This window comes from Pristiophorus japonicus, chromosome 15 (genome assembly GCF_044704955.1).
Source record: "Pristiophorus japonicus isolate sPriJap1 chromosome 15, sPriJap1.hap1, whole genome shotgun sequence".
Lineage (NCBI taxonomy): Eukaryota > Metazoa > Chordata > Chondrichthyes > Pristiophoridae > Pristiophorus > Pristiophorus japonicus.
Window position 1 is genome coordinate 148,891,928 of NC_091991.1, and position 23,788 is coordinate 148,915,715.

At 45.2% G+C, this 23,788-nt stretch overlaps 1 protein-coding gene across 5 annotated transcripts in view; it reads left to right on the forward strand.

Moving 5' to 3' along the window:
• Positions 1-22,905, forward strand: part of LOC139281118 (acyl-coenzyme A synthetase ACSM3, mitochondrial-like) — a 152,610-nt gene extending 129,705 nt beyond the window's left edge. For 3 of the 5 annotated variants that reach the window (XR_011596821.1, XR_011596823.1, XR_011596822.1), the window contains one exon: positions 22,563-22,640. Coding sequence is in view for 1 of the 5 variants with exons in the window: in XM_070901083.1 (XP_070757184.1) it covers positions 22,563-22,649 (87 nt within the window). In the remaining 4 variants the exon portion in view is untranslated. Of the gene's footprint in view, positions 1-18,185; positions 18,330-22,562 lie in introns of all 5 variants that reach the window. The other 2 variants (XR_011596824.1, XM_070901083.1) reach the window with 2 other exon arrangements.
• Positions 22,906-23,788: the final 883 nt, after the last annotated feature.

The following is a 23,788-nucleotide window of genomic DNA, read 5'->3' on the forward strand; positions in this document are numbered from 1 at the left end:
CACTGTTGACATTGCCAGAGTCCAGATGGCTGTGCCTATGGGAATAATAGGGCACTTGGGTGAGTTCCATCATGACCGAGAGACTTTTGGAGCGTATGTGGAGTGGCGAGAAATGTTTTTCACCGCAAATACTATCATTGAAGTCCCCAGTGATGAAAACCGTAACCGAGTGATATTAGAAACAAGACGAGCTATTTTCTTGACTGAAGGCCCCGAGGTGTATGAAACCATGAAAGATGTGCTTGTTCCCGCTAAGCCAAAGGACACAGCACTGATGGAGTTAGAACAACACTACCGTCCTGAGCCCCTGGAAATTGCTGAAAGTTATCGTTTTGGAATATGAGATCAATTAATTGACGAGATTATCAGTGAGTACATTGTAGCTTTAAAAAAGCTATCCATTCACTATAATTTCAGAAACTTTTAGGATCAAACATTGCGTGACCGCTTTGTTTGTGGGATGAAAAATGAAGCAATCAGAAGAAAATTGTTGACAACCCCTAACTTGACTTTTGATTTAGCTTGTCAGATAGCTATGTCAATAGATATGGCCGGCCAATACTCCCGAGAATTCTGCATCATTTCCAGTCATAAGAACATAAGAAGTAGGAGCAGGAGTAGGCCATATGGCCCCTCAAGCCTGCTCCGCCATTTAATGCGATCTTGGCTGATCCGATCATGGACTCAGGTCCACTTCCCTGCCCGCTTCCCATAACCCCTTGTTCCCTTATCGGTTAAGAAATTGTCTATCTCTGTCTTAAATTTATTCAATGTTCCAGCTTCCACAGCTCTCTGAGGCAGCGAATTCCACAGATTTACAACCCTCTGAAAGAAGAAATTCCTCCTCATCTCAGTTTTAAATGGGTGGCCCCTTATTCTAAGATTATGCCCCCTAATTCTAGTCTCCCCTATCAGTGGAAACATCCTCTCTGCATCCACCTTGTCAAGCCCCCTCATAATCTTATACGTTTCAATAAGATCATCTCTCATTCTTCTGAATTCCAATGAGTAGAGGCCCAACCTCCTCAACCTTTCCTCAGAAGTCGACCCCCTCATCTCTGGAATCAACTAGTGAACCTTCTTTGAGCTGCCTCCAAAGCAAGTATATCCTTTCGTAAATATGGAAACCAAAACTGTACGCAGTATTCAAGGTGTGGCCTCACCAATACCTTGTATAGCTGTAACAAGACTTCCCTGCTTTTATACTCCATCCCCTTTGCAATAAAGGCCAAGATTCCATTGGCCTTCGTGATCACTTGCTATACCTGTATACTAACCTTTTGTGTTTCATGCACAAGTAGCCTCAGGTCTCGCGGTACTGCAGCACTTTGCAATCTTTCTCCATTTAAATAATAACTTGCTCTTTGATTTTTTCTGCCAAAGTGCATGACCTCACACTTACCAACATTATACTCCATCTGCCAAATTTTTGCCCACTCACTATTTCCTTTTGCAGATTTTTTGTGTCCTCCTCACACATTGCTTTTCCTCCCATCTTTGTATCATCAGCAAACTTGGCTACGTTACACTCGGTCCATTCTTCCAAGTCGTTAATATAGATTGTAAATAGTTGGGTTCCCAGCACTGATCCCTGCGGCACCCCACTAGTTACTGATTGCCAACTCAAGAATGAACCATTTATCCCGACTGTCTGTTTTCTGTTAGTTAGCCAATCCTCTATCCATGCTAATATATTACCCCTAAGCCCGTGAACTTTTATCTTGTGCAGTAACGTTTATGTGGCACCTTGTCAAATGCCTTCTGGAAGTCCAAATACACCACATCCATTGATTCCCCTTTACCCACCCTGTTCATTACATCCTCAAAGAATTCCAGCAAATTTGTCAAATATGATTTCCCCTTCATAAATCCATGCTGACTCTGCCTGACTGAATTATGCTTTTCCAAATGTTTTGCCACTGCTTCTTTAATAATGGACTCCAACATTTTCCCAACAACAGATGTTAGGCTAACTGGTCTATAGTTGCCTCCTTTTTTAAATAGGGGCGTTACATTTGCAGTTTTCCAATCTATTGGGACTGCCCCAGAATCCAGGGAATTTTGCCTGGCGCTACTTCTCTTAAGACCCTAGGATACAAGCCATCAGGTCCTATAAGGGATGGTTTTTTAGACCAATATGTCGAGGAACCAACTAGGGGGGAGGCCATCTTAGACTGGGTGTTATGTAATGAGAGAGGATTAATTAGCAATCTCGTTGTGCGAGGCCCCTTGGGGAAGAGTGACCATAATATGGTGGAATTCTGCATTGGGATGGAGAATGAAACAGTTAATTCAGAGACCATGGTCCAGAACTTAAAGAAGGCTAACTTTGAAGGTATGAGGCGTGAATTAGCTGGGATGGATTGGCGAATGATACTTAAGGGGTTGACTGTGGATGGGCAATGGCAGACATTTAGAGACCGCATGGATGAACTACAACAATTGTACATTCCTGTCTGGCATAAAAATAAAAAAAGGTGGCTATCAAGGGAAATCAGGGATAGTATTAAAGCCAAGGAAGTGGCATACAAATTGGCCAGAAATAGCAGCGAACATGGGGACTGGGAGAAATTTAGAACTCAGCAGAGGAGGACAAAGGGTTTGATTAGGGCAGGGAAAATGGAGTATGAGAAGAAGCTTGCAGGGAACATTAAGACGGATTGCAAAAGTTTCTATAGATATGTAAAGAGAAAAAGGTTAGTAAAGACAAACGTAGGTCCCCTGCAGTCAGAATCAGGGGAAGTCATAACGGGGAACAAAGAAATGGCGGACCAATTGAACAAGTACTTTGGTTCGGTATTCACGAAGGAGGACACGAACAACCTTCCGGTTATAAAAGGGGTCGGAGGGTCTAGTAAGGAGGAGGAACTGAGGGAAATCCTTATTAGCCGGGAAATTGTGTTGGGGAAATTGATGGGATTGAAGGCCGATAAATCCCCAGGGCCTGATGGACTGCATCCCAGAGTACTTAAGGAGGTGGCCTTGGAAATAGTGGATGCGTTGACAGTCATTTTCCAACATTCCATTGACTCTGGATCAGTTCCTATAGAGTGGAGGGTAGCCAATGTAACCCCACTTTTTAAAAAAGGAGGGAGAGAGAAAACAGGGAATTATAGACCGGTCAGCCTGACATCGGTAGTGGGTAAAATGATGGAATCAATTATTGAGGATGTCATAGCAGCACATTTGGAAAGAGGTGACATGATAGGTCCAAGTCAGCATGGATTTGTGAAAGGGAAATCAAGCTTGACAAATCTTCTGGAATTTTTTGAGGATGTTTCCAGTAGAGTGGACAAGGGAGAACCAGTTGATGTGGTATATTTGGACTTTCAGAAGGCGTTCGACAAGGTCCCACACAAGAGATTGATGTGCAAAGTTAGAGCACATGGGATTGGGGGTAGTGTACTGACATGGATTGAGAACTGGTTGTCAGACAGGAAGCAAAGAGTAGGAGTAAATGGGTACTTTTCAGAATGGCAGGCAGTGACTAGTGGGGTACCGCAAGGTTCTGTGCTGGGGCCCCAGCTGTTTACACTGTACATTAATGATTTAGATGAGGGGATTAAATGTAGTATCTCCAAATTTGCGGATGACACTAAGTTGGGTGGCAGTGTGAGCTGCGAGGAGGATGCTGTGAGGCTGCAGAGTGACTTGGATAGGTTAGGTGAGTGGGCAAATGCATGGCAGATGAAGTATAATGTGGATAAATGTGAGGTTATCCACTTTGGTGGTAAAAACAGAGAGACAGACTATTATCTGAATGGTGACAGATTAGGAAAAGGGGAGGTGCAAAGAGACCTGGGTGTCATGGTACATCAGTCATTGAAGGTTGGCATGCAGGTGCAGCAGGCGATTAAGAAAGCAAATGGCATGTTGGCCTTCATAGCAAGGGGATTTGAGTACAGGGGCAGGGAGGTGTTGCTACAGTTGTACAGGGCATTGGTGAGGCCACACCTGGAGTATTGTGTACAGTTTTGGTCTCCTAACCTGAGGAAGGACATTCTTGCTATTGAGGGAGTGCAGCGAAGGTTCACCAGACTGATTCCCAGGATGGCGGGACTGACCTATCAAGAAAGACTGGATCAACTGGGCTTGTATTCACTGGAGTTCAGAAGAATGAGAGGGGACCTCATAGAAACATTTAAAATTCTGACGGGGTTAGACAGGTTAGATGCAGGAAGAATGTTCCCAATGTTGGGGAAGTCCAGAACCAGAGGTCACAGTCTAAGGATAAGGGGTAAGCCATTTAGGACCGAGATGCGGAGGAACTTCTTCACCCAGAGAGTGGTGAACCTGTGGAATTCTCTACCACAGAAAGTTGTTGAGGCCAATTCACTAAATATATTCAAAAAGGAGTTAGATGAGGTCCTTACTACTAGGGGGATCAAGGGGTATGGCGAGAAAGCAGGAATGGGGTACTGAAGTTGAATGTTCAGCCATGAACTCATTGAATGGCGGTGCAGGCTAGAAGGGCCGAATGGCCTACTCCTGCACCTATTTTCTATGTTTCTATGTCCAGGGGATTTATCTGCCTTTAGTCCCATTATCTTACTGAGTACCACCTCCTTAGTGATTGTGATTGTGTTAAGTTCCTCCCCCCCTTAGCCCCTTGACTATCCACTGTTGGGATATTGTTAGTGTCCTCTACCATACAGACTGATACAAAATATTTGTTCAGAGTTTCTGCCATCTCCATGTTCCCCATTACTAATTCCCCGGTCTCATCCTCTAAGGGACCAACTTTTACTTTAGCCACTCTTTTCCTTTTTATATACCTGCAGAAACTCTTGCTATCTGTTTTTATATTCCGTGCTAGTTTACTTTCATAGGGCTCAATTTTTCCCGAGCTCGTTTTCTGGCGTACTTGCCCGAGTTGCGCCGCTTAATTACGTGAATAGATGCGCCAGAAAAAAAATCTGCGTAGTTTGCCTGATGTTTGGCCTCTAATCTGCAGCTGTACAGCATGGTCAGTCACCTCGCGAGGTGGAGCCTGCGGTCTGCGCTGGAAAAAGGAGCCGGGCCTTCTGCGCATGCGCGGGGGGGAAAAGTGATGTTCTTGGCGTCGCTGAAATGGCCACGCATGCGCAGTAAAGCTCCGAATTGGCAATCTGCCATTTTTAAAGAGCAACTTGTGTGTGTGTGTGTGTGTGTGTGTGTGTGCCAGTAGGAGTGCTGTGTTTCGAAAAATTTTAAGCTGCATGCAGAAGCAGTGCTGTGCGTCTAAGAGCTTTTGAAAAAGTGCTGTGTGTGTCTGAGAGCAGCTGCAGCAATACAGCAATGCAGCAATGCAGACCAAGGACAAAGAATTTCTTGGTGGAAGAAGTGGAGACACTAGTTACTGTAATTGAGAACAGATGGCAGGAGCTGGATACCAGAGAGGTCACATAAAAATGCCACCAAAAGAAATGAAGAAACGCTGGAACCAAGTTGCAGAAGATTACTGCACAGTGGTGAACACCAAGAGATCTGGAAGCCAGTGTAAAAAGAAATGGCAGGACCTTGGTTAAGTAGTTAGTGTAAGTAATATTTTCATTTATTCGATGCAATTGTAAATGTGACCAGCTGTATATGTCCCACCCAGCAGAAAGACACCCTTTCTGAAAAGTTGCATTTTCATCTTTGCAGAGGAAATTGGCCCACAACAAAAGGGAAAGAACTCGAATCGGACGAGGCCCGCCAAATCTTCACCCATTGACACCCTTGGAAGAGAGGGTCGCTGCTTTGATGGGTCCTGCCTGGACAAAAACAATCAGTACTGCACAAGCTTGGCCCACACTCGAGGGAGAGGGTAAGTCCTGAAAATTCATCGTGGCCCTTCAAATCAACCTGCTGCCTGGCCTGCTATGTGTGAGCCTACTCATGCCACCCATCCTGCCCCCTCCTCTGCTGCTAACCATTTGACTGTTCTGTTATATTTTGTTGAACCTGAGACCAATCCTGAAGATGCAGAAGAAGATTCAGATGTGGACAAGCCTGAAGAGGAAAACATCTTCCAATCCAACCCTCCAGACCAACATGGCGGGGATGTGGAGGGGATGGAGCTGGATGAAGGCCACATTGTTCTACTGAATCTAGAGGAGGTGGCGGTCATGGAGTTGACAGCCCCTTCCATGACTAGTGGTTTGATTGCTGGTGGAACATTCCATGGTTTCCCACCTTCCGAGGTTGCGGATCCCAGTAGCTGGGTGCAGCAAGTCACACCCAGGGCCCCATTGTCCCAGGCTGCGGCTCCCAGTGGGATGCAGTGAGGCACACCCAGGGCCCCACAGTCCGAGGCTGCAGGTCCCAGTGGGATGCAGCAAAGCACACCCAGGGCCCCACCGTCTTGAGGTTGCGAATCCCAGTGGGATGCAGCGAGGCAGACCCAGGGTGAGGGGAAGGAGAACTCGACCACGCTCTCCTGAGATGCATGATGTAACAGATGTGGTTCAGATGATGTCATTGAGTACGGCGAGCATTGACCTTACCCGATCACTCCTGGACACCATCAGTGGGGTGAGTGATGAGGTAGCGGGAGAAGTAACAACACTTGCCGGGACCATCCATGAGAGACCGCGTTGCGGAATTGGAGCTGAGGGTGGATTCACTCTGGAGCATCCACGATGCTGAGAATGACGTGAATAGCACGTTTAGTGAGTTGGTCTTACTGCAGGTGAAGGGTCCACAGACAGCTAGGAAATGGAAGACCAGCAGGAAGAGCAGTGCAAGGAAGGTAGTGCAGGGGTCCCCTGCGGTCATCCCCCTGCAAAACAGATACACCGTTTTGAGTACTGTTGAGGGGGATGACTCATCAGGGGAGGGCAGCAGCAGCCAAGTTCATGGCACCGTGGCTGGCTCTGCTGCACAGGAGGGCAGGAAAAAGAGTGGGAGAACGATAGTGATTGGGGATTCGATTGTAAGGGGAATAGATAGGCGTTTCTGCGGCCGCAACCGAGACTCCAGGATGGTATGTTGCCTCCCTGGTGCAAGGGTCAAGGATGTCTTGGAACGGGTGCAGGACATTCTGAAAAGGGAGGGTGAACAGCCAGTTTTCGTGGTGCACATTGGTACCAACGACATAGGTAAAAAAAGGATGAGGTCCTAAGAGATGAATTTAAGGAGCTAGGAGCTAAATTAAAACGTAACACCTCAAAAGTAGTAATCTCAGGATTGCTACCAGTACCACGTGCTAGTCAGAGTAGGAATCGTAGGATAGCTCAGATGAATACGTGGCTTGAGCAGTGGTGCAGCAGGGAGGGATTCAAATTCCTGGGGCATTGGAACCGGTTCTGGGGGAGGTGGGACCAGTACAAACCGGACGGTCTACACCTAGGCAGGACCGGAACCAATGTCCCAGGGGGAGTGGTTGCTAGTGCTGTTGGGGAGGAGCTAAACTAATATGGCAGGGGGATGGGAACCAATGCAGGGAGACAGAGGGAAACAAAAAGGAGACAAAAGCAAAAGACAGAAAGGAGATGAGTAAAAGTGGAGGGCAGAGAAACCCAAGGCAAAAAACAAAAAGGGCCACTGAATGTAAAGGAGCTGCAGGAGGGGTCAAAACTAAAAATCGTTGGTTTAAAAACTAGTATTAAAACACTCTACCTTAACGCACGCAGCATTCGAAATAAAGTAAATGAGTTGACGGCACAAATCATTACAAATGGGTATGATTTGGTGGCCAACACAGAAACGTGGTTGCAGGGTGACCAAGACTGGGAATTAAACATACAGGGGTATCTGACGATTCGGAAAGACAGACAAGAAGGGAAAGGAGATGGGGTAGCTCTGTTAATAAAGGATGATATCAGGGCAGTTGTGAGAGATGACATTGACTCCAATGAACAAAATGTTGAATCATTGTGGGTGGAGATTAGAGATAGTAAGAGGAAAAAGTCACTGGTGGGCGTAGTTTATAGGCCCCCAAATAATAACTTCACGGTGGGGCGGGCAATAATCAAGGGAATAATGGAGGCATGTGAAAAAGGAACGGCAGTAATCATGGAGGATTTTAACCTACATATCGATTGGTCAAATCAAATCGCACAGGGTAGCCTGGAGGAGGAATTCATAGAATGCATACGGGATTGTTTCTTAGTACAGTATGTTACAGAACCTACAAGGGAGCAAGCTAACTTAGATCTGGTCCTGTGTAATGAGACAGAAATAATAAACGATCTCCTAGTAAAAGATCCTCTCGGAATGAGTGATCACAGTATGGTTGAATTTGTAATACAGATTGAGGGTGAGGAAGTAGTGTCTCAAACGAGTGTACTATGCTTAAACAAAGGGGACTACAGTGGGATGAGGGCAGAGTTGGCAAAAGTAGACTGGAAACACAGACTAAACAGTGGCACAATTGAAGAACAGTGGAGACTTTTAAGGAGCTCTTTCATAGTGCTCAACAATAATATATTCCAGTGAAAAAGAAGGGCGGTAATAGAAGGGATAGCCAGTCATGGATAACCAAGGAAATAAAGGAGAGTATCAAATTAAAAACCAATGCGTATAACGTTGCCAAGGTTAGTGGGAAAATAGAAGATTGGGAAAATTTTAAACGACAGCAAAGAATGACTAAGAAAGCAATAAAGAAAGGAAAGATAGATTACGAAGGTAAATTTGCGCAAAACATAAAAACGGATAGTAAAAGCTTTTACAGATATATAAAACGGAAAAGAGTGACTAAAGTAAATGTTGGTCCCTTAGAAGATGAGAAGGGGGATTTAATAATGGGAAATGTGGAAATGGCTGAGACCTTAAATAATTCTTTTTCTTCGGTCTTCACAGTGGAAGACACAGAAACCATGCCAGAAATTGCTGGTCACAGGAATGTGGGAAGGGAGGACCTTGAGACAATTACTATCACTAGGGGGGTAGTGCTGGACAGGCTAATGGGACTCAAGGTAGACAAGTCCCCTGGTCCTGATGAAATGCATCCCAGGGTATTAAAAGAGATGGCGGAAGTTATAGCAGATGTATTAGTTAGAATCTACCAAAATTCTCTGGACTCTGGGGAGGTGCCATCAGATTGGAAAGCAGCTAATGTAACGCCTCTGTTTAAAAAAGGGAGCAGACAAAAGGCAGCTAACTATAGGCCAGTTAGTTTAACATCTGTAGTGGGGAAAATGCTTGAAACTATCATTAAGGAAGAAATAGCGGGACATCTAGATAGGAATAGTGCAATCAAGCAGACGCAGCATGGATTCATGAAGGGGAAATCATGTTTAACTAATTTACTGGAATTCTTTGAGGATATAACGAGCATGGTGGATAGAGGTGTACCGATGGATGTGGTGTATTTAGATTTTCAAAAGGCATTCGATAAGGTGCCACACAAAAGGTTACTGCAGAAGATAAAGGTACGCGGAGTCAGTGGAAATGTATTAGCATGGATAGAGAATTGGCTGGCTAACAGAAAGCAGAGAGTCAGGATAAATGGGTCCTTTTCGGGCTGGAAATCGGTGGTTAGTGGTGTGCCACAGGGATCGGTGCTGGGACCACAACTGTTTACAATATACATAGATGCCTGGAAGAGGGGACAGAGTGTAGTGTAACAAAATTTGCAGATGACACAAAGATTAGTGGGAAAGCGGGTTGTGTAGAGGACACAGAGAGGCTGCAAAGAGATTTAGATAGGTTAAGCGAATGGGCTACGGTTTGGCAGATGGAATAAAATGTCGGAAAGTGTGAGGTCATCCACCTTGGAGAAAAAAACAGTAAAAGGGAATATTATTTGAATGGGGAGAAATTACAACATGCTGCGGTGCAGAGGGACCTGGGGGTCCTTGTGCATGAATCCCAAAAATTTAGTTTGCAGGTGCAACAGGTAATCAGGAAGGCAAATGGAATGTTGGCCTTCATTGCGAGAGGGATGGAGTACAAAAGCAGGGAGATCCTGCTGCAACTGTATAAGGTATTGGTGAGGCCGCACCTGGAGTACTGCGTGCAGTTTTGGTCACCTTACTTAAGGAAGGATATACTAGATTTGGAGGGGGTACAGAGACGATTCATTAGGCTGATTCCGGAGATGAGGGTGTTACCTTATGATGATAGATTGAGTAGACTGGGTCTTTGCTCGTTGGAGTTCAGAAGGATGAGGGGTGATCTTATAGAAACATTTAAAATCATGAAAGGGATAGACAAGATAGAGGCAGAGAGGTTGTTTCCACTGGTCAGGGAGACTAGAACTAGGGGGCACAGCCTCAAAATACGGGGGAGCCAATTTAAAACCGAGTTGAGAAGGAATTTCTTCTCCCAGAGGGTTGTGAATCTGTAGAATTCTCTGCCCAAGGAAGCAGTTGAGGCTAGCTCATTGAATGTATTCAAGTCACAGATAGATAGATTTTTAACCAATAAGGGAATTAAGGGTTACGGGGAGCGGGCAGGTAAGTGGAGCTGAGTCCACGACCAGATCAGCCATGATCTTGTTGAATGGCGGAGCAAGCTCGAGGGGCTAGATAGCCTACTCCTGTTCCTAATTCTTATGTTCTTATGTTCTTATGGAATAGTGTCCATGAGGGAGGGAATGTCAGAGTTAGTGCAAACCACATCAATGGCCATGAGGGAGGAAGTGTAAGAGGTAGTGCAAAGCACAGCACTGGCCGTGAGGGAGGTAATGTCAGAGGTAGTTCAAAGCACGGTAGTGGCCATGAGGGAGGGAATGTTAGAGGTAGTGCAAAGCACAACACTGGCAATGAGTGAGGGAATGTCAGGGGTAGTACAGGCCATCAGGGAAGGAATGTTTCAGTCTGCTGAGACACTGTCAGGATGCATGAGTGATGGCATGTGTGAGTTAGCTGCTGCAATAAGGGAACACGGCCAGACCCCGCACCCATTGACAGAATCAACTGCCACTCCCACTGCAATCCCCACACCAGCCTCTGAAGAGCTTCTCCGGTGCCTTCCTGCCGCCCTGTGGCCCCCAATTTCGTGCCGGCCAAGGTTGCTCCCTTCACCCCGAGCCTCTCCGGTGCCTTACCGCCGCTCTGTGGCCCCCAATTTCGTGCCGGTCCAGGTCGCTCCTTTCACCCTGAGCCTCTATGGTGCCTTCCCGCCGCTCTGGCCCCTGATTTCGTTCTGGTCCAGGTCCGCTCCACTTCCTTCCCCTAGCCCAGGCCGAATAGCCTCCGATGTACTTACCTGCGCCGATTTCTTTAACTCTCCGCAAGGGTTTTCTCAAGTGGCCACATACGATGGCCTAAGTAGAAATGGAGTAACTATTAGCTGGCCAAAGTTGCCTAACTGGCCAGAATTGGCGTAGGTGGCTGGTAACGCCCCCTTTTGAGAAAAAAAAACTTAACTAACCAAAAGTAACTAAGTCAGTCATGCCAGTGCAAATTGATTGGGGAAACTGGGAATTTTTAAGTTAGGCCAGAAAAAGCAGCCTACTCCAAAAAAAACATTCTTTGCTGGCTTTTAAAAACTTCCCAATCTTCTGTACTCCCACTAGTTTTGGCCACTTTGTATGCCCTTGTTTTTAATTGGATACCGTCCTTTATTTATTTAGTTAGCTACAGATGGCTATCTTTTCTCTTGCACCCTCTCCTCCTCACTGGAATATATTTTTCTTGAGAGTTGTGAAATACCTCCTTAAATGTTCACCACTGTTCATCAACCGTCCTATACTTTAATCTCGTTTCCCAGTACACTTTAGCCAACTCTGCCCTCATACCTTCATAGTCTCCTTTATTTAAGAGTACGCTGGTTAGAGATCCAACTTTCTCACCCTCCATCTGAATTTGAAATTCAATCATGCTATGATCACTCATTCCAAGGGGATCCTTTACTAGGAGATTGTTTATTAATCCTGTCTCATTACACAGGACCAAATCTAAGATAGCCTGTCCCCTGGTTGGTTCCATTACATACTGCTCAAGGAACCTGTCCCTTATGCACTCTATAAACTCTTCCTCAAGGCTACCCTGACCAGTTTGATTTGTCCAATCAATATGGACATCAGACAACCGAGATGAATCACCTGCAGGTTAAAAGTAAAAGTAAAAAGCAGTTGGGCGCCAGGCCTCAGCAACTGGCCACAGTAACAGCGCATTGAAGTCGTGCTATCGGTGCCTGGGACAACACATTGCTAAAAGCTGTCCATATGTGGAGGCAGTGTGTTTCTACTAAAAAAAAAATAAAGCATCTTGCGAAGGCGTGCTGACTAAACAATAAACCAACTTTCAATGCTGGATGTAGAAATCACCAGACACTACATAGCATTGAAGAGAAGCAACAGGACTGGAGATGCACGTCATCAGGAGCACGAGGGCATCTAACAGCGATTTGTGAAATATCATCATCCAAGCAGATGTTGCAGGAACCAGATTACCCATGGAAATCGAAACTGGTGCATCCTTGAGTGTAGTACCGGAATCGCTATATTTCGGCCAGTTGCATGATTTTCCACTGTGAGGCTACTCAGGAGAGCAAATCTCTGCGGTAGAACATATCACCATACCAGTGGAATGCAAGGATCAGTTTCAGAGTTTGCAACTCTTAGTATTGTCAGGAGACAAGCCTGCCTGAATAGGTAGAAATTGGTTGGGATCACTGAAACTGGATTGGAATGAGATTTTTCGTGTGGAAACGAAATTTGCATCAAAAGATGATGTTATCAAGCAGTATGTGAAGGTGTTCTGCGAAACAGGCAGACCTATCCAAGACTTCAAGGCGAGTGTCAGAGTGCAGAAAGACGCTAAACCAGTTTACTGCAAGCCATGTCCCATACCATAAGAACTCAAAAGAGTAGAAACTGAGAGGTAGAAGAAGTGTTCTATTTTTCATACATTGATGAACTGCCAGTCACAGCTGAAGAGATTGGTAGAGCAACCAAACATGACCCTATCATGTCAAGATGTACGATTACATAGCAAATGGCTGGCCAAACCAGGTGTTAGAGAAAGATATTCATCCATACTTCGTTCGTAGGAATGAATTATCAGTGGATAAAAATTATATCATGTCGGGTGCAAGAGTAGTTATTCTAAATAAGTTAAGGTCCAAATTGTTAGGAGATTTTCATGACCAGTACTTGGAAATGTGCTTGAACAAGAGTTTTGCACATAGTTACTTATGGTGGCCAGGTCTAGATAAATATATAGAGTACATCCTTAGTCAGTGTACAACATGTTAACTGGTAAGCAAGAAAGCACCATCAGTACCATTACAGCCAAGGAAATGGCTTCCCGGGGTGTGGCAATGGTTACATGTAGATTTTGCTGAGCTTGAAGGACAATAAATGTTCATTGTGATTGATAGCCATTCAAAGTGGGTAGAGGTGTTTTCGCTGTGGAAAATAACAATAAGTAAAACAATAGATAATTTGCAAAGATTGTTTTCTTCACATGGCCTTCCAGAAGAAATTGTGTCTGGTAATGGGCCGCAATTTTGTTCAGAAGAATTTGCACAGTTCATGAGCAGAAATGTTGTGAAACATACCAAAGTGCCACCATATCATCCTGCTTCAAATGGTGCATCAGAGTGCACAATACAAATTGTAAAACATGCCCTCATCAAGCAAATGTTGGATCCAAATCCAAAGAAATGGCAGTTGTCATTGGACCACAAATTGTCAAACTTTCTAATTACTTATCGTAATACTCCTCATACAATTACTGATAGAACAGCAGCAGAGTTAGTTCTCAAACAATAGCCATGAACCGGGTTCTCGTTGTTAAAGCCAAACTTGGCACAATCAATAGAAGAGAAACAATTAAGACAGAAAGAGAATCATGATAGAGGTAGAGCAAAAGAGAGAAGTATGAAATAAAATCAGAAGTTTAGAGTAAATAACCATCATTATAAATGGTTAAAGTGGTTACCAGGAAGAATAGTGAAGATTTGTGGTCCTCACACATATATGGTCAACATGTTTCATCATGGAAAGGTGAGGTTTGTTCACATTGATCATATTTTACCCTACAGATGCAGAAAGAGATGAAAGTTGGAATGATTCGATTATTTCTGATGAGTTAGATAGCCTTGTTACAAGTAGAATACGAGTAGCAAATCCTACATCAGATGTACTAGAAACAAGTCCAAGAGAATGTCAGAATTTATGTCTGAGTCCGAGTCAGGCAGACAAACAGTCGTAAGTTGTAGAGAGCCAAAATGTAGATCAAGGGTTTCCCTTGGAGAAAAACTCTCCTCAGGCTCAGCCTAGAATGAGTCTAAGTTCGACACCAAGTTTGGAAAGTTCTGTTCGAGGGCAAAGGTGTCCTCTTCGAAACAGAAAACCAGTGGTTAAGTTTGATTTGTAAATATGGCAAAATAAGTCCATGGGCTAGACTTTCCACTTTTGTGCAAATTGCCCAAAATTGGGCATTATTTCCAGCGTGGGCAGTAAATATGGATTTTGAGATCGCCGGATTATCAACCATTTTCAAAACCCTAACTTTCCATTTTTTTAAATGGGCGATACCGCGAGCGATCTGAAATGGACATTAGCGTTAAATTTTTTTGACCTTCTGCCGTAAAGTGTTGGCGTCCATAGCAGAAGCATGGCAACACTTGTTTTCCGCGTTTCCGGAGGTCAGGTGTCATCATTACATGCGCAGAAGAGCAGACGGAAAAAGAAGGAGCAGAGAGAAAGTGAGCACGTGTGTGGGTGTGGTGTGTGCTTGTTTGGCTGTTTTTGGAGGCAGGAGGGAGATTCACCAGCAGCAAAAAGCCTACTGAGCACAAAGAACATAGTTGGCACCGAGTTTTTGTCTAAAAAATAATATTTAAAATGGAAGGGATGGAGGAGGCAACACAGCACGCTGTGGAGACTGACGCTGGCGAAAGCAGTGAGGTGGGAGAGGAACAATTGGGAGGACGAAAAAGAGCAAGGAGGTTCTCGGACGAGGTAAATGCCTCCCTCATGCAGGAGTCATGTTGGGGTCAATTGACCCAGGGAGGGCATGGGAAGCCCACCCCAAAGGCTTACCAGAGAATATGGGCTGACATAACCGAGGTGGTCTCGTCGACGACCAACGAGGTGCATGAGGGCAACCAATGCCGCAAGCGCTGGAACGACCTTGTTGGATCCGCCAGAGTAAGTATTACATTTACTTACATATTTATATAATTTGAATTGTAAGTGTAATGAGTGATTAAAATCAGATGTGATGTCTTGCACTTATACCGAGAATGTTGTACTCAAAGCCTGCGTTCACGGTGTACGTCTTTAGGTAAAGAATGATAAGTTTCATAATAATCATAATTACATCTGTCGGTTATGTGTTGTATAGTACCTAGCAATGATATCATGCAATGATCTCAGACCATGACATGCTGTTGTTACCTTTTACAGAAGAAGCTTTCCAAGATTAGGGCCGAGCAGAGGCGAGCGGGTGGTGGGCCACCAGTCATCATCGACCTCACCGACATCGAGGAGCGGGCACGAGTGGGGTGCAACCCCCGGTCAGCCACGCATGCAGCTGCAGAACCTGATGTGATGCCTCTAGAATAAAGTATACACCATTGCGTGATGTAAAGGCAATAGATGCCACACCCACTCATATCTGACCAATAATATATGATAGATGAATTATAAAAGTGTTCTCTAAATAATGATGGCCTCATGAGAATCATCGCAATGCAGAATTTGGTGATGGTCATGAAATGTGATGTCTGTGATGATTTTGATAGCGGTGGTGCTTTTGTCATGCATATGCTGTGTGTAGCGCTGGAATCATCTTGTGACCCTAGCACCCACTTCTCTAATAACCTCATTTATGTTTTGCAGCTCAGCCAGCAGCACGGCCCCATGCAAGAACACCAAGCCCAGAAGATAGGGGCGCGGGGATGGACTCGCCAGATGATCCTCCATCTGGTGCTGAGGAGCCCCGATTCTTGCCTGTGGAATTGCTGGGTCCCTTCTCAACGGATGACAATGCCGACTTTGAGGAGCCTGCATCGCCAAGCTCCATAATCCATTTGACACCGATGACACCTAGTGCTCCTGCGGCTATTCCCTCCTCCACCGTGGAGGTACCGGGCCCAAACACCTTGCCGCAGGGCACCCCAGGTATCTCCAGGATGGCGCCGACCAAGCGGAGGTTGGTTCGATGCGGCAGGCCTGCTCCATGAGCGGCAGATCTGAGCAGGGACATGGTACACTTGTCCAGGAGTGTTGACATAGGTCAGCAGATCCTACAGACAATGGGGGGGCATATCCCATGTCTGCCACCATGACGGAGTATGTGCCGCGGATGGTGGAGGCCCTGGAGCTGATAGCCAGGAACACTGGTGGCAGAGGCCTCCCAGTGGTCCTGGAGCTCAGCACTGCACCTCAAGGTGCTGCACCCCCATTGCCAACAATACGTGAGAGCCAGGTGGAAGATCTTGCTTCTGGCTTGGAGCACGTTCCCACCTTGGGACCGTCCTCTCCAGTTAACGTCCAAGCAACAGTCCTGCCGTCATCCCCCCCAATGAAGCATCGCCTGAGGAGCTCCTCGGCCAGGCAGCTTGGAGTCAGGAGGGGAAGGGGTAGAGGTGGGGAGGAGAAGCGGGGGAGGAAAGGAAAGTGAGGTGCATGGCCGCAGGTGTTGTCTTAGGCATATTTTTATGTTGTTGGTGCTATTTTGTTGGGAGGGTTGGGGGAAGGGGCGAGGGGGCTACCTTGTTTGCATTTGTGTTCGGTGTTGCTGGAAATTTTGACCATTTGAATGATGCAAATGTGATAAATTTGTTGTGGGATGGAGTGGGGTGTTTTTTACAGTTATAATTATGATTTCACACAAATGTTCGGATTAAATGTTTTTTATTTAACATAACTTTGTTGCGCATTGTCTCAGATAACTGCACCATTAAACACTGGTGATTCCTTAGCATGAAAGGGTATAATTAAACTGAACTTGAATTAACTTAAACTTTAACTGTCACCAAGGTGATGCACACAATTAATGTATGAGCTGCACACACAGCAGTGTAGCAGCTTTGTAAATAACAACAACGTTCTTTCAAGCAAAGCACTCATTTATGAGCTGCTTACCTAAGCATCTTGCAGCTATGTAGCCACCACGGGCCCTTTCCTGCGGTCTAGAGGGGGGTGGGGGCATGGTTTCAGCGTCAGCCTGATTGTCTACCTCCTCGTCCTCCTCTTCCTCTCTCTCCTGAGGTGGACTGGCAGTCCCTTCTGGCAATTCTTGTCCCCTCCTGATAGCCAAGTTATGCAGCATGGAGCACACCACCACGAATTGAGCTGTCTGCTCAGGGCGGTATTGGAGCTCGCCTCCTGAGTGGTCCAGGCCTCTAAAGCACTGCTTAAGCACTCCAATGGTTTTCTCGACGATATTGCATGTGGCTCTGTGGCTCTCGTTGTATTGCTTCTCGGCTTTGGTGGGGGTCATCAGCCAGGTGGCGAAGCCATATCCTTTGTCACCAAGCATCCAGCATTAACCTTGTGGTTGACTGTTAAACATGTCAGATACAGCGCTCTCACGCAGAATGTGAGCATCATGGATGCTGTCTGGAAATTTGACATTCACTGTCATCGTTATTTGTTGGTGGTTGTCAACGAGTTGCACATTCAGGGAGTGGAATCCCTTTCCGTTCCGAAAAAGCTCTGCATCCTGAAAAGGTGCCTGCATTGCGATATGCGTTCAGACTATTGCTCCTTTCACCTTGGGGAAGTTATCTATTCGGTAGAATCCTAAAGCCCTCTCAGTTTGAGCCTCCTTGGTCATAGGGAAGCTGATAAAGTCCATCCTGCATGCGTAAAGGGCTTCAGTGACCTTTCGAATGCAGCAATGTGTGGCATGCTGAGATATAACGCAAATGTCGCCAGCTGAGGCCTGAAAGGAACCCGATGCGTAGAACGAAAGTGCCGCGGTGATCTTGACCTCGACGGACATTGCGGTCCTGATGGTGCTGGCAGGCTGCAGTTCTCCCCTGATGAGCTGGCATATCTCACTGATATCCTGTTTGTGGAAGCGCAGTCTCCTAAGGCAGGTGTTATCAGATATGTTGAGGTAAGACCGCTTCTCCCTGTAAGTGCAGTGGGTGTAAGGTCTCGTCCTCCCCATCAGTCTGGCACGTCTTAGATTGGGCACATAATGCTGTCGAATATACCTTCTGCCATCTCTAGTCTGCAGCATGTGTGTACTCATCAAGACAGGCTGAGAAATGACAGGCCTCATTCCAGTAAGTATCAGTATTACACCTATTGTTCACAAACAATAAATGTCCCCACTAAGACATCTAAACTCAATTCCAATTGTCCACAGTATAATAGGAAGTTTGCTCAGATGTTCACATCACCTTAAAAGAACTCCAGACTACATCAAAACTCCCCCGAAGTTGAAGCAGCCTTTTAAATGAAGCGACCTGTGATTTACAAAATGGCGTCCATACCGCTGTGATTAGTCCAGGTGAGAGCAACTTTTTCACAGCGTTTTTTTTTGGCAAACGATATTGTCGGCGATATGTGTGCGATGTGCTTACAGTAACGCTCGGCAATATTATGGCCGTTAGTTTCGGCAAATGTGATCTTTACGACAAAAACAGTGGGCAGGCGATATTATTAAATCATGGCGTTAATTACATGCCGAAAGTAACATTGGGCGATACTATGGGTGTTGGTATCGCCCATTCTGATCTTTCCGCCCAAAAAAAGTGGGCGGGCGGTAATATTTTTATTAGCGTTATGTTCATGCCGAAAGTAATGCTCGGCGAAAGTGACCGAGAAATGGGCGTTAGTTTCTATTTTGTGGCTAAATGGGCGATATATGGGTGTTATACCTCATTTCAGCAGTAAAATGGATGTTAAATGGGCAGTTTGCATGCAAAAATAATGGAAAGTCTAGCCCCTGATCTTTTGTTGTGCATAACCATGCAAGTTATGTGCAATGATTATTTTGTTATGATTACTTCTTCTTTAAGGAGGGAGAAGAGTAATAGAGCTCCACCTAGTGGACTACTGTGGTAATGCAACTACTCGTGTAAATACAATAAAAGTCACATGATGTATTGGAGCCATCTTGTGTCGAGTGTTTGTTAGTGATGGTCGTAAAGAATATGGGGCTGAAATTCAATAGCACAAGAAAGCTGGCGCACCTGCAAGTTTTTTTCTGTTGTTACCGTAGGGATCTATGAGGCGGCCGGCTGATCAATTTTCAGGAAAGCAGGCTGAGGGGCTGAATTTGGGTTGGGACCGGAACTCCGCTGCTCTCAATCAGCAGTGGAGTAGTGGTGATGTCACAGTGCTCTCTCTGCTCCGTTAAAGGGGAGACAATGTTAAATCTTCGGCCACTGGGCCACCAGTGAGGGTTTCGACCGGGCCAGCGGCCTGGCACCCAAGAGGGGGTGTCAGGCTGCCCGTCGGCGGCCCGGCCGAACCTGTCGGCGCTATCTTGCCGGCCGATCTAAAAGTCGACCGGCAAAAATAAATACATGGCAGTGGGCCCTCCCCTTGAAGGGCCGCCACGCTGCCGGGCCTCATACACTCCGGATAAGGTGCACCGACAGAAAAAGCTGTCGGGGCCATCGCGCGGCGGGGCTATGAGTTTTCAATCTATGCATTTTTCAGGTGAGGGAAAGCGGCGTTGCGCATTCTGATGACGTGCTTGCAGTGGTCATTAGCATTGGGGCACAATCAGGTCCAGGCCGAAAAATCGCGACCTGAATTTGGGTTGGCTCGGCCAGTTAACCACAAAGTGGCGGCTACGGGATTCCAGCGCATGACCACCGCAAATGGGCAGTAACAGGTCTTGCTGAGACCCTGAATTTCAGCATGTCCATTTGTACAGGTTTGTAAAGGTTTCAGGGTACTTAGCCCGTGTAATGAGAATTTCCAAAAAAATCCTGAAGCCAGTGAAAATGCCATTTACTAACTCCATTCCTGCTAAAACGAATCTTGTCTGTTAACACACAACCTGCAAATGTGAGCATACAGTACCCACTCCAGCTGCTCTTGGATACTGGGCACTTTCCAAAATTTGAATCAAAATACCAATGCAGTACACCCAATGGTGCTCATAGTAAGCATTTGCCATATTGCAAACCTTTACACACTTTTAGAAAAAGTTGGAAAGATTTAAACTTACAATTTTAGTACTAAAATTAATGGAACTTTTAAAAGGATTTCTGGGCTTCATTATGGTGGCTGTGTTTTATAGTTTCCATTTATATTGATATTCCTTCAGCAACCACTCCCCCACCCCTCATCATCTCCAATTCCCTGTCTCCCATTCCCATTAGTTCTCCCAGCATAATTCCCAGCACTACGGCTAAAGCGAACCTGGCATTCAATCGGACTGGCTTAAACAGGTAAAGCAATAGTGGCATGCCCCCTCATACTCACACTATTCCATATTTCTTCTGGAGGGCAAAGTTTCTCTTCTCAATGACAAATCATCACCTCCAACCTTCACTTTCCCCATCTTCACTTTCAACATCAAATGTGAGAACCTTATGAATTTCTTCGTTTCAAAGGGAGATCAAATGTTAAGCTGCCTGTCACTTTCTTGCCCCCCGCCCATCCACCTCGCCTTTGGACTCTTCCAGCCCCCATACCATTTCCCTAATAACATGTCATGCCCCAAATCCCCTACCCAGGTACTCGTCACTAATGGTATGCATGACACCCAACTCCTGCATGTTCAATCGCTGATGAATCCAGCTCACATAATTATCTCTCCTCAGCCCAGTACACATTGACTATGGCTCCCTTTGCACATTTAATTCAAACTCTAAATTGCCTGCAGATATAAACCATTGGAGGGAGATTGCCCACAGACAGTATTAAACATTGTGGCCACGATTTTGTCTACCGAGGCAGCGAGGTAGATGGCAGACATTCCATCGCACTCCTGTTGAAGTGATTTTGCCATGATTGAGCTTGTTAAGTGAGTCTGATGATGTCATTTGATGACATGTCATCAGCCTGTTTCCTCAAAATGACCATGCCCGCATTCATTTTTCCAGTTATGCTGTCAGTGTTCTACAGCATTGAGGTGCTGCAAACACTGCCAAACACTGCACAAAGATGCACGGCTGCACCCAGGCTCTCCCATTATTCCCTCCATATGCTTCTGGAGGCAGTCAGAGCATGCAGAGAGATTCTCTTCCCTTCCAATGGGCGGAAGAGACCTCCCCAGTACACCAATGCAGCTTGGTTTCACATTGCACAGGAGGGCACAAGTGGGAATGTTATCAGGAGGACCTGGCTGTAGTGGCACAAACCTTTCAATAATCTCAGTAGATCATGAAATGTTACTGCAAAGCCACACTCAACTCATCCTGCTGCGCCACTCATCACATCCCCACCACTATGCCTTCCATACCCTACTCCTGCACATCCTCACTCACACCAACTTACCTTGCACCTCCACCCATCCATCTCTATCTACATTATCATATCCCTATCTCACTAGCCACCCCTCACACTTGCCCTCATCCTTGTCCAATTATACCGACTAACCACATACAAGGGTAAGCACTTGGGTCTTTTAGCCAATGTTCATGTAGAGTTTCTGCTAATGTGTTGTCAAACATTGAAATCTTTATTTTGAACACTTTGCCTTCTTGAACAGACTTGTGTGCACCTTTGGAAGTGGCTTAGTGAATTGTAGTGAATGGTCAGACATAAGGGCACCCTCCACAATGGTGATAAGTGTGAAAGGAATGGCTTTGGCATTGCAGGGATGCTTTATGGTGCTGGTGTGGGGTGGTGCCAACCTGGCGCATCAAGTGGCCATGGCAAGGCCATCCTTGGCCTCCCAGGCAACAATGTGGTCAGGTGCTTATGCCCTGTGTCCTGTGTAGCATCAGGTGATTGCGGAGAAGGTTGGTGTTGTTGTTGGTGCTGCTGGTGTGCCTGGTGGTGTTTGTGTTGGGGCTGATCATGGTGGAATTCTGAGGACCAAGGTGTGATTTTTTCAAGGGCACCAATGCTGCTGGAATAGATAGCAGCTGAAGTTGAGATGACAGAAGCGATTTCTCAGTGGTGAAAAAGGTTGCTCCAAGGAGGTGACAGTGGATAGAGAGTTTACTCCAAACACTTCCAACCTTCCTAAAGCTCAAAAGTGTGTTACAAATCTTGAAGGCTCCAGCTTCTAACATTGGAAAGTGAACAGCTGTGAAATGGTAGTTTTTATACCACTTTTGCAGCTATCACCTATTAAGAGCAATGGCGAGTCATTGAAAACCCAACCTACTTACCTGACATGATCCCCGATCTCATCAAAAAGTTGGAAAAATGGTAAGTAGATGGTAAAATGCTGTTTAAGTACCTTTAAACGCCCTCTTAACTTCTTGATTTGGCTCACTCGCCGCTTAGTGCCGGGTCTGTGAATCGCAGGCAGATCCGACACTTGGGAAACTGACACGGAGACAGATTCAGAGCGGAATCCTGTCCCGCTGTCAATCTTTTCGATTTTAACAACAGATCCGCCTCCAAATCCATTCTCTGAGCTCCGGCAAAATCCAGGCCTGTGTGTGCTTTCATAGAAAATCTACTGGATCTTCCTATATTTAAAATTTCATTTTTTCTGAATAGCCTTATCAATGTTTACCAGAATTTCAATTTACCAAGTTCTTGGTAAAGAGCTACAGGTATTTGGAACACGCACTAATCACAGACTACCTTTCTGTTTAACCCACAGATTGAATTTGTGAAGGATCTGCCCAAGACTATTAGTGGGAAAATCCAAAGAATGGAGTTACGAAAGAAAGAATGGGGAAAAAACTGAGACTTAAATCATTCTTGTACAATATCGTAAAAAGGAATAATTTTTAAAAAGCAAAAATTTCAATTGAACTAATGTTTTAAAGTCAAAATAAATTACATGTTAACAGATTGACTTGTGCCTGTACTGTTACAAGCACAACAGAAGATGGGTTTTGTTCAAGATAATAAAGGAGGCATTTATTATAAAGTTACAGGATGTCCTTTTCCCTGCTCTTTGTCAGTATCAAGCACTCAAGTTGAAGAGTGACACATCCTCCCTTTACCATTTCTGTGCCCCAAGTGACATTGTATAATTATTGCTGCAATACGAGAGGTTTCATACTTTGAACAATAGCTCTTGTTGCTCGTGCCCAAGAATCACAATATGAAACTGCTCAAATTGTAACGAATATAAACTGGGAAAGACTACAAATTGTTTTTATTTGAATTTAATATAAAGCCAAAGTATTAACGACATTGAAGCTTTTTTAAGTGAAATTTCATCCCAGCATTGATTTCCGAATTAACTTTTGTATATGGATTCTTGTTCAACAGTAGAAAAAACAGAATTCCTTTCACATTTAGGCATTAGTCTGGTTATCATTTATTGGCCCCATGACATACAGCCAGGGAAGACAGAGGTCAGATGCCACTTTAAAAAGCCATTTGCAACCAAATTTTGCAAGTAATTTTATCTTCTTGCATCAGAAATACATATATAATATACTCAAAGAAAAGGATGATACTGTTGTGCTTATTCATCTTGGGCTAGTAACCCAGATAGTGGGAGTTCAAACCCTTCAATGGCAAGTTTTGAAATTACGTTCTATAAACATGGTAATTTGTTGGCTAGTATTAGATTGTCATAAAAACCTAAGTGTATCACTAATGTCCACCATTGTTACTCTCCTGCATCCTGCTTCTCCGTTAGTATATACAGGACAATGGGAGGCAGCTTCGTAAAATAAAGAAAAGCATGCAACCAGACAGTTTAAAGGAGATAATGAAATAAAAGAAAGACTTGGGGTCCAGATTTGGTGAAACCTTAGGTCTGCCCGTTTTTCGGCGCAACCCAAGTTTTTCCGTCCGCTACCACTGGGACCAGTCGGACGAGAGTTTCATCCCGCTTTTGTCAGCGGGGGCAGCAGGCAGCAGGAATCG